Below are 14,576 nucleotides of genomic sequence, written 5' to 3'. Positions count from 1 at the left end.
ATATTCCTAAAAGCCAGATCAGAAAAGGACTTTTGGAAATGTTTGCCAAGAAAAGTACCCAATATATAAAAAAAAAATTCAGTGAACTTTTAAATTCCTGTTTTGGTTCCAAATATCTATGTGAATCAGCCTTTTCATATTTGAAATAAACAAAGAATTGCTCTGCTCTTATGGACTTGGCGCCTCCGTAGCCAGGTGGGAAGGAGCAGCAGCAGTGCATAGCACACTGCTTCTTGATTAGACCGGGGTTTGAGCCCGTCACCACCAAATATGGAGGATGCGGAAAGGTCAGGGAATGACCACCGCATATCCCGGAGCAATATGGCCTTAGTTGCTAATGCTCCTAAAAAACCAAAACAACAAACTTATGGACTTGCATACAGAAGATTCTTTATGGTTGGCTTTATCACAGTAAATTTTGAAAGCTTGGCAGATGACATGAAGACACAAACTTCAAATAAATTAAAAATTTAAATACATATGAATTCTGAATTGTGTTTGATTTTAGATTTTATAAACAACATTTTTCAATATGTGTGATTAACTTTTTTAACCACATGCTATAAAATTCTTAACATGGCAGATCATGGCACATTTTGAAGAAAAACAGTAGATAGCATCACAAATTAAGTTGACCACCCTTGGTATGACGAAGTTCTTGTGGCAATGGTCAAGCCACATCTTGAGTACTGCATACAGGTCTGGAAGACTCATTTTAGGAAGGATATAGAACTTGTGGATTGAGTACAGAGAATCATAACAAGGTTGGTGAGGAGAACAAAGGGATGCTTGTTCTCCTCACTAAGGGGAACAAGCACCCCTTTGAAAGGTTTCAGTTCTGCATGACTTTCATCAACTGGTGAAATACCACCACTTTGCTTATTGGAGGCTTGAAGTGGTGAAACCCATGTTTAGTCTCTAGAGCAAAGTTTCCGGCATCCCTCCCCTCCCATACTTCTCCTTCAACCCATGCACGGTACTAAGTACAATAGGTTTTGATACCTTTCGTGTTTGGAGTTTTCGTAAAAAAAAAAAAAAAAAAAAAATGGAAGCATCTGGAGAATAGGCACCTCGAGGTGATCTGATTGAGGTGTTTAAGGCTTTGAATGGATTGAGAAAGCTATTAAATCGATTCTTCCTCTTGCATGGACTACACACATGAAGGGCAAAAATTCAAGCTGAGAAAGGACAGTTGCAGAATAGATGTTTGGAAGTTTGCCTTTAGCCAGCAGGATAGGAATGGATAGGTGAAATAGAAAATGTTGGGTTTTTATTTTTTTTTTTTGGTTGATGCTGTATAAGCTTGCTTTCTTGTATACATGCAAAAAATACATGAAACTACACTTTTGCTGCATCACCAAAAAAAAAAAAAAACACACACACACAAGATGTCTATAAAACCCATACCCCTCTTATACTCTTGTTGCTCCTGGAAAGCATTAATCCAGTTGCTCCTTAAATTTTATTGTTAAACTTGATGAGCAGCAATCTCAGGCAGGGACTAAAACCCCCATTATAAAAATAATAGGGAATTTAGAAAATACTGATTACTTGGAAACTGTTTAACCTCTCTTTTAGAAAATTCTGGGACTACTTTAGAAATTGTGGGAATAAACTACCCACCCAGGAAGGTAGTTTATTTCCGTGTCCGGTATTTACACCATAAAAAATAAAATAACTGGTTGACAGTTTGGTTTCATTTCTCCTTTGATGAATCAACCGCCTTCGGCAGACTTAATGTATTTAAACTAGTTGACAGTTTGGTTTCTCCATTGACAAAGTCCTTGCAGTACACCCATTTTTATATTATTATTATTATTAAAATAAAAATTAAATAAAAGATAAAATAACTGGTTGACAGTTTGATTTCATTTCTCTATTGACAAGTTCTCGCAGTTTCTCCATTGACGAATCAACCGCCTTCGACAGAATGTATTTATGCTAGTTGACAGTTTGGTTTTATTTCTCCATTGACAAAGTTCTCACAGTACCCCCATTTTTATAATATATAAATCTCGGCCATCATAATTATTATTATGCCATATGGCGCAAGGAAGCCTGAGGCTTATGTTGCACCAGCCAAAAAAATTCCAGAGTTAATATGGGGGGGGAGAGAAGGGAATCAAGAAAGAGAAGAATGATGATGATGTATATACAGTGACAAGTAGACATGATGGTCTTAAAATAGTGGATGAAAACAACTACGCATATCGACATGATAGAAAATACGGTGATAAAACTTACTTGAAGCATGAAATATGAGAGTGTAAAGCCAGGTTACATTCTATACTAGAAAATAACATATCAGCTTGCAAATCCTTCAGTGGGCACAGTCATCCCACCCACCTGTCAAAACCAAAAGTTTACCAAGCTATGGCAAATATAAAAGAGGTGGCTACTAATTCACAACAGTCTTCGAAAGCATTAATTATCGATTCTTTAGCTAAGTTAGATACAACAGCTTGTTCTCTAATGCCATCTTTAACAAATTGATCACGCAATATTAGAAGTTGGAGGCAAGAGAAGAATCAAGCTCCTCCTATCCCCAAAAAAAAAAGAAATGGTTACATGATTCCTGATGAGTATAAGTTTCTTGAAAATGGCGAAAATGTTTTGTTATTTGATAGTGGAGAACATGATGTAGACAGAATTTTGGCACAGAATCTGGCTTAGATGATTTGGTGAAATTTAAGGACTGGGCATGTGATGGAACATTTAAATGTAGTCCAGATATTTACTGCCTATTATATACGTTACATATAATGATAAGAAATAGCAGTATCCCTCGTCTGTTTGTTTTACTTCCAGGGAAATCTGAAGAAACTTAGAGCAGATTTTATTATATTGTAAAGAACTTAAGTCCGACATTAGATCCTCAATCCTTAATGATCGACTTTGAGAAAGGAAGTAACATCGCTTTCTCTAACATATAACTGAATACAACTAAAACCAGCTGTTTGTTTCATATGGGAAAAAACATTTACCGTGAAATCATTGATATCGGACAAAAGTTGTGCTATCAAACAGATGCTGAATTTAATATGAAAATTAAATGCATTACAGCGTTAGCATTTCTTCCAGTTAGCGACATTATTGATGGCTTTATCAAGCTGACAGATACCGATGATTTGCCCCAAGAGTTGGTTTCTTATTTTGAAACACGCTACATTGGAGGAGAAAGAAGCCAAGGGCCTCGAAGGTGCAGAGTTGAACCCACATTTCCCACAGAACTTAGGAACGTCTATCAACAGATATGTGACAATATGACAAGAACAAACAACAGTGTAGAAGGCTTTCACAACAAATACAAAACTCAGTTACAAATATTCATCCTAGTATTTGGAAACTGATACCTCTCTTAGTGAAAGAGGAAATTTTAGCAAAAAAGAAAAAGTGCAATGCCGAACGTGGAGATGAATCAACAAGCAAAAAAAAAAAAAAAAAAAAAAAGAAGTATAATACTATGAATGAAAGACTTCAAAGACAAGTGCTTAGGTACGATCCACAAAATAAAATCAGTTATTTGGGCAGTATTGCCAGGAATCTACACTCATTTTAAATGTATTAAAATATTTTGTATTTTCATTTTTTGCAATAAAGTCTTTAACTTTTACTTTGTTATTAAATTTTCATGTTTCGTTATGTCCTTTTTAATGTCCCGCTTTTATTTTATCTTTTACGGCAAAATTACCTAGAACCGTTTATTCCAATTGTCAACAAAAAAAAAAAAAAAATTATACTCCAGTCGATTAGTTTTTCCCAATAGCTTATTTTGACACTCAGTGGGTTCTGTGTCACATTTAATGAGAAATTCCATCATTGTTCATTTCCCCTACCCCTCAGTGACTTATACACTTCAATTAGATCTCGCTCATCACCTCCAACATCCCTAGTTTCCAAGCTCTGTAATGCACCTCATTTTTAGTTTCACCATAAAAACAATCCTTTGTTATCCCCACAAAAAGTCACCCATATTTAGCTCCTTTTCTCAGACACACGAACCAAATATTCTAAATGCAGACTTGCTGTTGCCTGATAGCATCAGGAATAAAAAAAACAGGGCACAATTCCGTACCCTGCAAGTTTTATCTAGTTCTCCCTTGAATATATTCAATCCATCCAATTTCACAGCAATAGATGAAAGTCTGTTCCAACAATCAAACACCCGCTGGCTGAAGGTAAACTTCCGCACATCTATCCTGCAACCATCAATAAATACAGAAAGACCACTGCCCATCTCTCTCACAGCAGTCTTTTATGCACAACAGTATCAAAAGTCTTCCTGAAATCCAAGTATATATCAAAATTATTTTTTGCATCCATTACCCTTGGTCACTGCATCACAGTAACCTATCAGATTGGTTATAGAAAACTGTTCCTTGACAAATCTATGCTGTGATTGCAGTATAACTGCATGCCAGTCCAAATGGCCTTGCATTACTTCATTAACCAATGATTCCATTATTTCCCTTGGAACAGACATTAAGCTAAATAGGTCTGTAGTAACTCATGTCACCCTTTGATTTCCCATTATGAAATGGGGATAATTCACATATCTCCCATCCATAGGGACCTCCCCTCAATCCAAGGATGCTCTCATAATTATTTCTAAGGGTTTGCTTATCTCCTTTGGTGCCTTCCTTAATATAATTGGACAGATTCCATCTGCCCTAGGTGCCTTTTTATGTCCATCCACAACAATTTCTCCTCCCCTTTCCTTTTAGTTATCACTAAGTCATTCAGTTCCTCATTAGAGTTTGATAAATTCTGGCATCCCCTTCCCTAAAGAATTCCTCATGTGAGAATATAAATGCAAAATACTTATTCAATTTATCCACAGTCAACCCACAGATATCAAGTGGCCCAATGTGATTCAACCCCTTCCTACTGTAAATATAAGCATAGAAGTCTTCGCTGTTTTTCTTTGCCAGAGACTTCTCATAATCTGTCTTAGTTAGCCTAACCTCCTTTGTGACTTGATTACAGATTAATTTATATCTACCATAGACTTCTGTATCACCTGATAATTTATATGCATCCCATGCACTTTTCTTCTCTGCCATCCATTTAGGTCTAAGCCTTGAACAATATTTCTTTGTTGGCATGAAAGAGCTTAGTAGTATCTTTACCTCCCTGAATACTTCCCATTTAAAATTTGCTGTTGGTAACATCATCAGTTGGTCCTATACCCAATTTAAAAACTGTTTGAGACTACTGTAGTCGCCCTTTGGAAAGCAAAGACTTTTCCCTTTACCTTTGACAATAGTTATGTCTTTAATTCAATTCCACATTAGTACACTGTGATCGCTGCCACCAAGTGGGTCTTTTACCTGCAGGTTCTTAATGCATGAAGAGTCACTACTGATAACCAGATCAAGAGTATTGCTTCATCTTGTTGCCACTCTGTGCTGCTGTAGAAAAAATTTGTCCAAGAAATTCACAGAAATCTTTCTAGTGTGTGTGAGCAACCAGCCCACAAATTCCAGTCAATATCTGGAAAGTTAAAATCCCTCATTATGAGACATTCTGATTTGCTAGCCCACCATTTCCCTGTATAGCTATTTGGTATACGCATCACGGTCATTAGGCCTATAACATTCGCACTCTTAATTTTGTTTTCCTAGTGCTTATATCACACTAAACTGACTCACCATTGCACTTGTCACCCAAGTCAATTAGATGCACTGCCTTAGATTTAATATTCTTCTTAACTAAGAGCATACTTCCTCCACTTATCCTGTCTGTCCTTCCTGTATACATTATACTCCCCATATTGAAATTCAGCATCACTTATGTCTGAGTGACATCACATCTCTGCTATTCCTACAATGTCTGCATTTGACAACTTAACCAGTACTTCAAATTCATTTACAATGCTCCTAGCATTAGTGTACATGCAAGTATACATGCACATGTTCTTACTCTTAGTTACCCTAACATAGCCCATGCATTCATTTGTTCCATAATGACCCACAGCAGGGCCCGAAATCCCAGATACCTCGCTTTCCAGGCTGTTGCATGTACCAATAGTAGCAATGCAAGAATCACTTTCACCTCTGCCTGTGGCTCTAGTTAAACTATCAGTCTGCATATCCCCCTGCCAAGCTAGCAGTTTTCTGATCCATCTATCACTGCCTCAATAATATCAGCAAATATCCTTGCACCCCTTCTATTTAAATGTATCCCATCTCTGTAAAAACAGACTTACCTGTTAACAAGCACAGACCATGCTAAGAAAAATTCTATCCCATGAGCCTTGCACATTCTCTCCATTCTGAGCAGAATTAGACACTGTCAAATTCAATCCTAACTCGTGACTTTTTGCCAACATTGCCCTATGCTTGTTATTTAAGGACTAATCTGTGGACTATTTAAGTCCTCAGATCATTCACTCTTAATATCATTAGTACCAACATGTACAACAATATCACCTTTTGCACCCTTAAAAGATGATACCTCTACAACATCATCTAGTTTCGCCCTATTTGCTCTATTCCATCTAATGTGCAAGTTATTCTCCGGTCATTATTTCCCAAATGTAGAACCTTGAATTTAGCAAGATAAAATTGTAACTGGAATTTCCCCAATCATCTATGAAGCCTATCAAAATCATTCAGAAATTCTGTCTGACTTGCACTGTTAACCACCTTCCTGAATTTCATATCGCCTACAAAAGTTCAACATTTTACTCTTTATTCCTTTGTCAATATCATTCAAGAAATCAAAAACAAAGATAGCTCAAGCACCAAATCTTTGAGGAACCCCACTTATAGCTCTGACTACTTTGAAAGGTGACTCTGAAGGGTGAATTATCATTCATAATAATGCTCTGCTTCCTATCATTCAGACATCCCTAATCCATCTCAGAATCTTGCCTGTAATTTCAACAGATGATTCTACCTTGTATAGCACCCTCCACTGCGGAACTGCATCAAATTATTATTATTAGTAGTAGTAGTAAATTGTCAGATGATTCGAGAAATTAAGTTAGCATTACCATGGGCACATTATACAAGGAGCGAGGGGATGATGCCAGCAGTGGGGAAGATGAGTCACAAATTAGTAACACATACGACATACCCGATATCCTTCCTGATGAAGTAGAACATGCATTGAAGAAAATGAAGAATCAAAAAGCCCTGAGGGAAGACGAAGTTACTGTAGAGTTGTTAAAATTTGGAGGAAGAGACATGACACAAAAACAGGTAAGACACTTCACAAAATGCATTAGAAAAGGTGCCTAAGGAGTGGAATAACATTCCACTCCTTAGCATTTAGGTACTCTCTTCTTCACAAAATGCATTAGAAAAGCTGCATAAGGAAGGAGATAAATCAGAAATTAGAAATTATAGATCAATTAGCTTGTTATCCCACATCTACAAGATGTTCACAAGGGTCATTACTAACAGATTAGAAAGAATACTTGATGAGAATCAATCGAAAGAGCAAGCTGGCTTTTGGACAGGATTCTCAACTATGGATCACCTTCACATAATATCACAGCTAATGGACAAAGCAAATGGATATAAAACACCATTATTCCTGGCATTTGTGGATTATGAAAAGGCATTTGACTCCATACAGCATAAGGCAATGTTTTGGGCACTGGAAAGACAAGGCATAGATACCCCATATATTATGATTTTGAAGAAAATATATGAGAATGCTACCTCCTTTATTAGACTAGACAAAGATAGTAATAAATTTAAAATTGGGAAAGGAGTTCAACAAGGAGACAATATCTTCAAAGTTGTTTACTGCTGCCCTTGAGGAAGCTTTCAGAAGATTGACTCCTTTCTGCGACCAGTCTAATGTGAATGGAGAGTACCTAAACCATTTATGATTTTCGGATGACATTGTGGTCATAAGCCACAATCCGAAAGAATTAGAGGAAAATCTTAAATCAGTTATGCAGAATTGGTAAAGATTTTGGACTAAAGATGAATATGGCTAAAACAAAAGTAATGATGAATAAGTATGCCACAGAAAGGGATATAATGATTGAAGGAGCAGTAATTGAAAAGGTGGAGTCATATACTTATCTGGGACAAGTCATTAGCTGTAATAATGATAAATGGCTGGAAGTCAAGAGAAGAATAAATTTTGGTTGGATAGCATTCAGGAAATATAGTCACATTCTGAAGAGCAATATCCCAGTTTGTCTGAAACGTAAAATAATGAACCAATGTATACTCCACACCATGACCTTATGGAAGTGAAACTTGGGCACTCACCAAAAGAATGGAAGAGAAGCTAAGAACTACACAGTGAAGAATGAAATGAATTATATTGGGAATCAGACTGTTAGACAAGAGAAACACATGGATTAGGCAGCAAACTCAAGTAAAGGACATTCTTATCAAAACTAAAATGGTCTTGGGCAGGACACAGTGCGAAGACAAGATGACAGGTGGACTAAGAAAATAACTGAATGGTACCCAAAAGGAGCTAGAAGAAAACCTGGAAGACAAAGACGGAGGACAGATGAAATTCATGAGTTTGTGGGTAGCAAATGGATGGCCATTGCACAAAACAGAAAGAACTGGAAAGTTGCTGGAGAGGCCTTCATCCTGCAGTGGATTGAAAATGGCTAATGAAGATGATGATAGCATGGGCACATGATGCAAGAAAGCAAGCTTATATAGCATCAGCCAAAAAAAAAAAAAAAAAACCCCCCCCTTCTCATTTCACCCATCTACTTGCTCCAAATGTTTGTCTAGTTCTGCCTTGAATCTGTTTAAGCTATTAACTTCTACGACAGATGGAAGTTTGTTCCAGCAATCAACCACCCACTGGCTAAAGGCAAACTTCTGCACATCTATCCTATAACTGTTTTCCTCAATTTGAATATATGCCCTCTCAGGCATATATTCAAATTTATTCTGTTTATACAGTTTCAGTTAAAAAAAAAAACCTACCTATCTCATTTGTCCATCCCCTCTAATAATACATCTAATTTTATCTTAAATTTACTCAAAATACCCACTTCCACAATACCAGATGGTAATATTTACCAACAATCAATTACTCTCTTGCTGAAAACTTATTCCCGTACATCTATCCTTCAGCCATCCTTTTTTAATTCAGTATTAGTAGTGGAAAAACATGCAAGAAGGAAGTTTATACAGCATCAGCCAAAAAAATAATAATAATAAAATAAACCTTCCCATTTCAACCATCCATTCCCTCCAACAGTTTGTCTAGTTCTTCCTTTAATTTATTCAATTTACCTCCCCTTGTGTGTGTTCGTTCTCCACAGGGGAGTTCCTAGGGAATGTGGTGCACGGGTGCAAATTGCAATTTGGCACCCCCTTTAAGATTTTCTTCATATGCGTATGCAAGTTTCAGGTTTTCAGGCACCCCTGGCACCCTTGGGACAGCCTGCCCCCGATTATGCAAGAAAGAGTGAGAATACCATCATCAAGCTAATTCAATCCATTTAAAACCTTAAACACTTCAATCAAGTCTCCTTGCATGTGCCTAATTGCTAAGCAATAGTTTCCAAACACTTTGCTCTGCTAAAATTAAATGACCTCACTAAACTGCATATTGAACACAAAAAATCCACAAAAATAGACCTGAGAACTAATTAGTGATTTTGAAATATAAAAGCACAGAAGATGAATTTTTAAATAAGAACAAAAATTTATAAATGAAAATAATTATAATGTTATAATTACTTTCATTTATAAACAATAGTAATTATATAAATGTTATTATATTACGCTGCTTATTTTGATGTATCAACTTTTTTAGTAGTAGTTTTATTTAAATTTTACATTTTTTAAATAAATGTTATTTAAAATTTACATTATGAATAATTTTTTTGCTAGTAAGGCACTGGTGATACGTGTTAATAAAAATAGAGAGAAGGGTCACTCAATGGCCTTTGCATAGAAGCCCAAAACTTCAGCTATGCCACTCTGTGAGAGAGTAATGGTTTGCCAGCTGCAAACAGGCAAGGTTGTGCACTGTAATATAACAAACTATGATGTGTTTAATATGATGCATTTGCACTAACTTGTACGTTGAACAAACTCTATATAAGGCAATGGTCAGGCAACACCTTGACTACTGTAAACAGGTCTGGAGGCTTCATTTTAGGAAGGATGTAGAGCTGATGGAATCAGTACAAAGAAGGGAAACGAGACTGGTGAGGGAGCCCAAGGAATTGCTCTTACGAAGAAAGGCTTAAGTTTTGCAAATTGCAGTGCCTGGAGACTAGACACTTATGTGGTGACTTGATTGAGGTGCATCGGGGTTGGTTTGAGCCTGCTCAAATCCCATCAGCTTTTGAGCAGGCTCAATGCTGACGGGATTAGCATTAGTAGAGACATATGATGCAAGAAAGCAACCTTATGCAGCATTAGCCAACAAAAAAAAAAAAAAAAAAAACCCGCTCCCATTTCACCCCTCTGTTCGTTCCAAATACCTGTCCAGCTCAGCCTTAAATTTATTTAGGCTATCAACTTCCACAACATAGGATGGAAGTCTGTTCCACCAACCAACTACCCGCTGGCTAAAGGCAAACTTCCACACATCTATCCTACATCTGTCCTTCCTTAATTTGAATTTATGCCCTCTCAGGTGATTATTCTGAGCAAGAGGAAGAATCCCATCAGCGTTGAGCAGGCTCAAACCATTCAAGGCTTCATACACCAAAATCAGATTACCTAACAGGTGCCTAGTCTCCAGACACTGTAATTTGCAAAACTTAAGCCTTTCTTTGTAAAAGCAACCCTTTGTTCCATTCACTAATCTTGTTGCCCTTCTCTGTACTCATTCCAACAGCTCTACATCCTTCTTAAAATGAGGCCTCCAGACCTGTATACAGTACTCGAAGTGTGGCCTGACCATTGCCTTATACAAGGGGATAATTACCTCTTTTTTCCCTGCTAGAAAAATTGCTGTATATCATTAACAAGACACCATGAGCTACTCTTGCAGACTGTCTGCACTGCTCAGAAAACTTCATATCTGCCTGCACAATTATCCCAGGTCCTTTTCACTCTTACCACTGTCAGTGTAGTACTACACAGTTGATACGCTACTCTAGGGTTACTGCATCCCATATGTAGTACTTTACATTTGTCAATGTTAAACTTCATTTGCCACCTCTCATCCCATCTGCTCAACTTTTCTAGATCCTGTTGCAGCAGCGCACTGTCATTAGTGTCCTTAATAACCCTGCCAACCTTGGACATTAAGCTTGATATACCATCATCAATATAATTTATAAATACAGAAAACAATAATGGATCTAACACTGAACCCTGAGGAACTCCACTAATAACATTAGTCCACGTTGAGCAGTGTCCATTGATTACCACTCTCTGTCTTCTCCCACTCAACCATCCCTTTATCCATAGCAGCAATTGCCTCCAATGCCACACTGCTCCAATTTATTCAGCAGTCTTCCATGTGCAACGGTATCAAAAGCCTTTCTAAGATCCAAATATATGATATCAAAGTCATTCCCTGCATCCAGTTCCTTTGTGACCACATCATAGCATCCAATCAAATTCATCAGGCAAGACTTTCCTTTAACAAAACCATGCTGTGTCCAAGCTATAACTGAAGTCTTGTCTAGGTGATCCTGCAGTGCTTCTTTAACCAGTGCCTCCATTAATTTTTCTGGAACAGAAGTTAAACTAACAGGTCTATAATTACTTGTTTTGCCCTTTGATCCTCCTTTGTGAATTGGGGTCACATTGGATTCTTTCTCTTGCTCAGATTATGCACCTGAGAGGGCATAAATTCAAACTGAAGAAAGAAATTGAAGTAGAGGAAAGATAGTTGTGTGGAAATTTGCCTTCAGCCAGCAGGTGATTGATTGCTGCAACAAACTTTCATCGGTCAATCTGAAAGTTGATAGCTTAAATAAAATCAAGGAAGAACTGGACAAAGTTTTAGAGCAAATTGGAAAGTTTCTTTTTTTTTTTTTTTTGGCTGATGCTGTATAAGCTTGTTTTCTTGCATCATATGCCTACTAATGCTAACATCAATCAACTTGTTAAAAATGATGTGGATAAGCCACCAATGAGAACATGGTGCTCAGGGCATAGCCAGGGGCAGATCTAGGCACGTCGAATAGGGCTTGAGCCCCCCCCCCAAGTCCAGGGGCCCCAAATACCTAATTTGTATTCTTTTTGTGTCAGGAGTATTATTGTTAATTTATACACACTCTTAACATTTGAATTTTTAAATGATTAGTAGTTATTATGACCTTGAAGCAGCTTTTCAGACAAAATCCTCTACAAATCGTAAAGGTTTCACATTAGTGTTAGCGGATACTGCACTTGCTCTGACATGACCCTGGTAGAACCAAACTCCCACTTTTCATTGTCTAACAATGTTCTAAAATATATTCCTAAAATATTATGTATTGACTAACTATTATCTTTACTAACAGTAACAAATGGAATATTAGTAAGAGTGGAGCTAATAGCTCGTCTTAATTTACTGATTATATTATTCAGGAAGTGACCACATTGATTTAATTGAATGTACCATGTACATTATACCTAAATGGGACCCATAAGAACACCAGCCCTGGACCCACAAGAACCTAGATCTACTCTTGAGTACAGCAAGTTGCACAAGTAGGTAAGGGAGAGCTACAAAAATAAACAGAATCTCCTAAAAAGTTTGTGCTCAAAGAAATGGCTGCAGCCTTTATTATTAGTCATGTGGTGCAAGGAAGCCTGAGGCTTATGCTGCACCAGCCAAAATTTAAGCCAAATAAATTATGGAATGCAAAATACTGAAAGATTAAACCATTTGTACATATAATATTGGATATGTTCATAAAAAAAAAAAAAATCCTCTAGCACTTCTACCTCCCGCACTGATGAACAAATGCCTTTTCAAGTCAAAACAGGGATGAAGACGACTGCCTTTTTCAGTTATTTTAATTTATTATGTGTGCATACTAAATATGAAACTTTAAAAGAAATAAATTTACAAGTTAGGTAATTTATGTTTATTATTTTTCGTTATGTATTTGTTAGGCCCTAAATATTTTTTATGAAATTCGACTTACGACCAAAGTGGTGCAACGGAAAGCCCGTCGAGGGATGCCTGTACTCTGAAGGGGGAGGGGGAACATGATGGAAAATTGAAATCTTTATTTTTAAATAAAGTATTCTGGTTTTAAATAAGTATTTAAATAAAATATTATGAATTTCCTGTATTTAACAACGGAAAATAGGAATTAATTCCTAATAATGAATGAACTTTCGAAGTAATTTCATTCATTATTAGGAATGTCCTTTCCTGTAAATAAAAGCGTCAGGATCTATAAAAATATATATTTTTTTTGAAGAGACCAGGCCGTTACTGAAATGGAAGAGATTTCTAAATCGATTCACTGCCACCATATTTTATTTATGAAACCTTGGGGGCGTGCAATGGAAATTGCACACATGGTAACATAACCATTTTTATAATAAATGCAAAAAGATGCTGGGCGGATGCTTTAAAGAAAATAACACTTTGAAGACCATATACTCTTCGCTGAGTGTAATGAATTCTACACAATTTTAACACTCATAAGATGACGCTGAAAAATAGTCAAAAGCAAGGCGACGAGGAAAAAACGTCCGTGATATTTCCATAACGATGGCTGTAATCGGAGTACTTACACAATTGACATCATTATGTAACAGCTGAAATCACATGCTTGAGGGAGATCATATAGTACTCAAAATATTAATCGCATTATCAGAATGATTTGAAACTTGAGTTTCGAGCATCTATCGATAAAAGGTGTTCTTCATTGGTATTATTAATAGGCAAACAATTCACTAAAATATTAAAAACCTGGGGGTTTTTTTTTTTTTGGTTTTTTTTAAGCGATCAATATTTACATTACACACCTTTCCCATATCCCTGCGGCAAATAGGACATTCATTCTGGCGACAGAGAACTCTCATCCTAGTAGAACATTCATGACAAACCGGATGGTCACATATTCCTACTGCAAAATAGCATATTTTCCGGCAGCAGACAACACAGGTATCATCTCCAAGATCCGAGGAGTCCATCTTTTTAGACTGTACCACTGACGAAAACTAATAACAGAACACTCGTTAACGTCCCACTCAAGGGAACTGACGCATAACGAAATAGCCTAGTTACATAAATACATCGTTACACATAAACAAATACACTCAATGAAACGTCTTACGAACTTTAGAATCCGACAAATACACCACTTAAAGTCTGTCTATAAAACGGAAGTGACGTTGGCAATACGGATACTTGGGAAAAGAGTTTCTTAATTTACTGTAATCGTATCATGTCCAAGGACATAGATTGATACTCTAGAACACAGAACATATGGCGGGTACAATCTCTGCAAGCTCTCTATTTTCTATACTCTTCATTAATATAAGTTTTAGAAATATAAAAGTACTTAGAGAATATCACATCTCACTGAAAATAAAACTAAACATTTGGATTCAGTTAACAATTTCGATTAGCAAAGTTATAGTTATAGTATTATTTGTTTGAGAAAAGCACTGATTTCATAATTACTAATTGTATTGATTCAAAAGTCTTATCTAAAATGAATC

At 36.6% G+C, this 14,576-nt stretch overlaps 1 protein-coding gene across 1 annotated transcript in view; it reads right to left on the bottom strand.

Annotated features, from left to right (window-relative positions):
• The window catches only part of LOC150091756 (E3 ubiquitin-protein ligase ZNF598), an 84,773-nt gene extending 70,557 nt beyond the window's left edge, over positions 1–14,216 (bottom strand). The window contains exon 1 of the mRNA XM_090376804.1: positions 13,878–14,216. Coding sequence (XP_090232930.1) covers positions 13,878–14,045 — 168 coding nt within the window. The 5' untranslated portion in view covers positions 14,046–14,216. The remainder of the gene's footprint in view (positions 1–13,877) is intronic.
• Between the last annotated feature and the right edge of the window lie 360 nt (positions 14,217–14,576).

The sequence above is a fragment of the Mastigoproctus giganteus genome, chromosome 1 (assembly GCF_048544385.1).
Source record: "Mastigoproctus giganteus isolate SK-2022 chromosome 1, ASM4854438v1, whole genome shotgun sequence".
NCBI lineage: Eukaryota > Metazoa > Arthropoda > Arachnida > Uropygi > Thelyphonidae > Mastigoproctus > Mastigoproctus giganteus.
The sequence above is the reverse complement of the archived record's forward strand: the minus strand, read 5'-3'. Positions and strand labels throughout refer to the sequence as shown.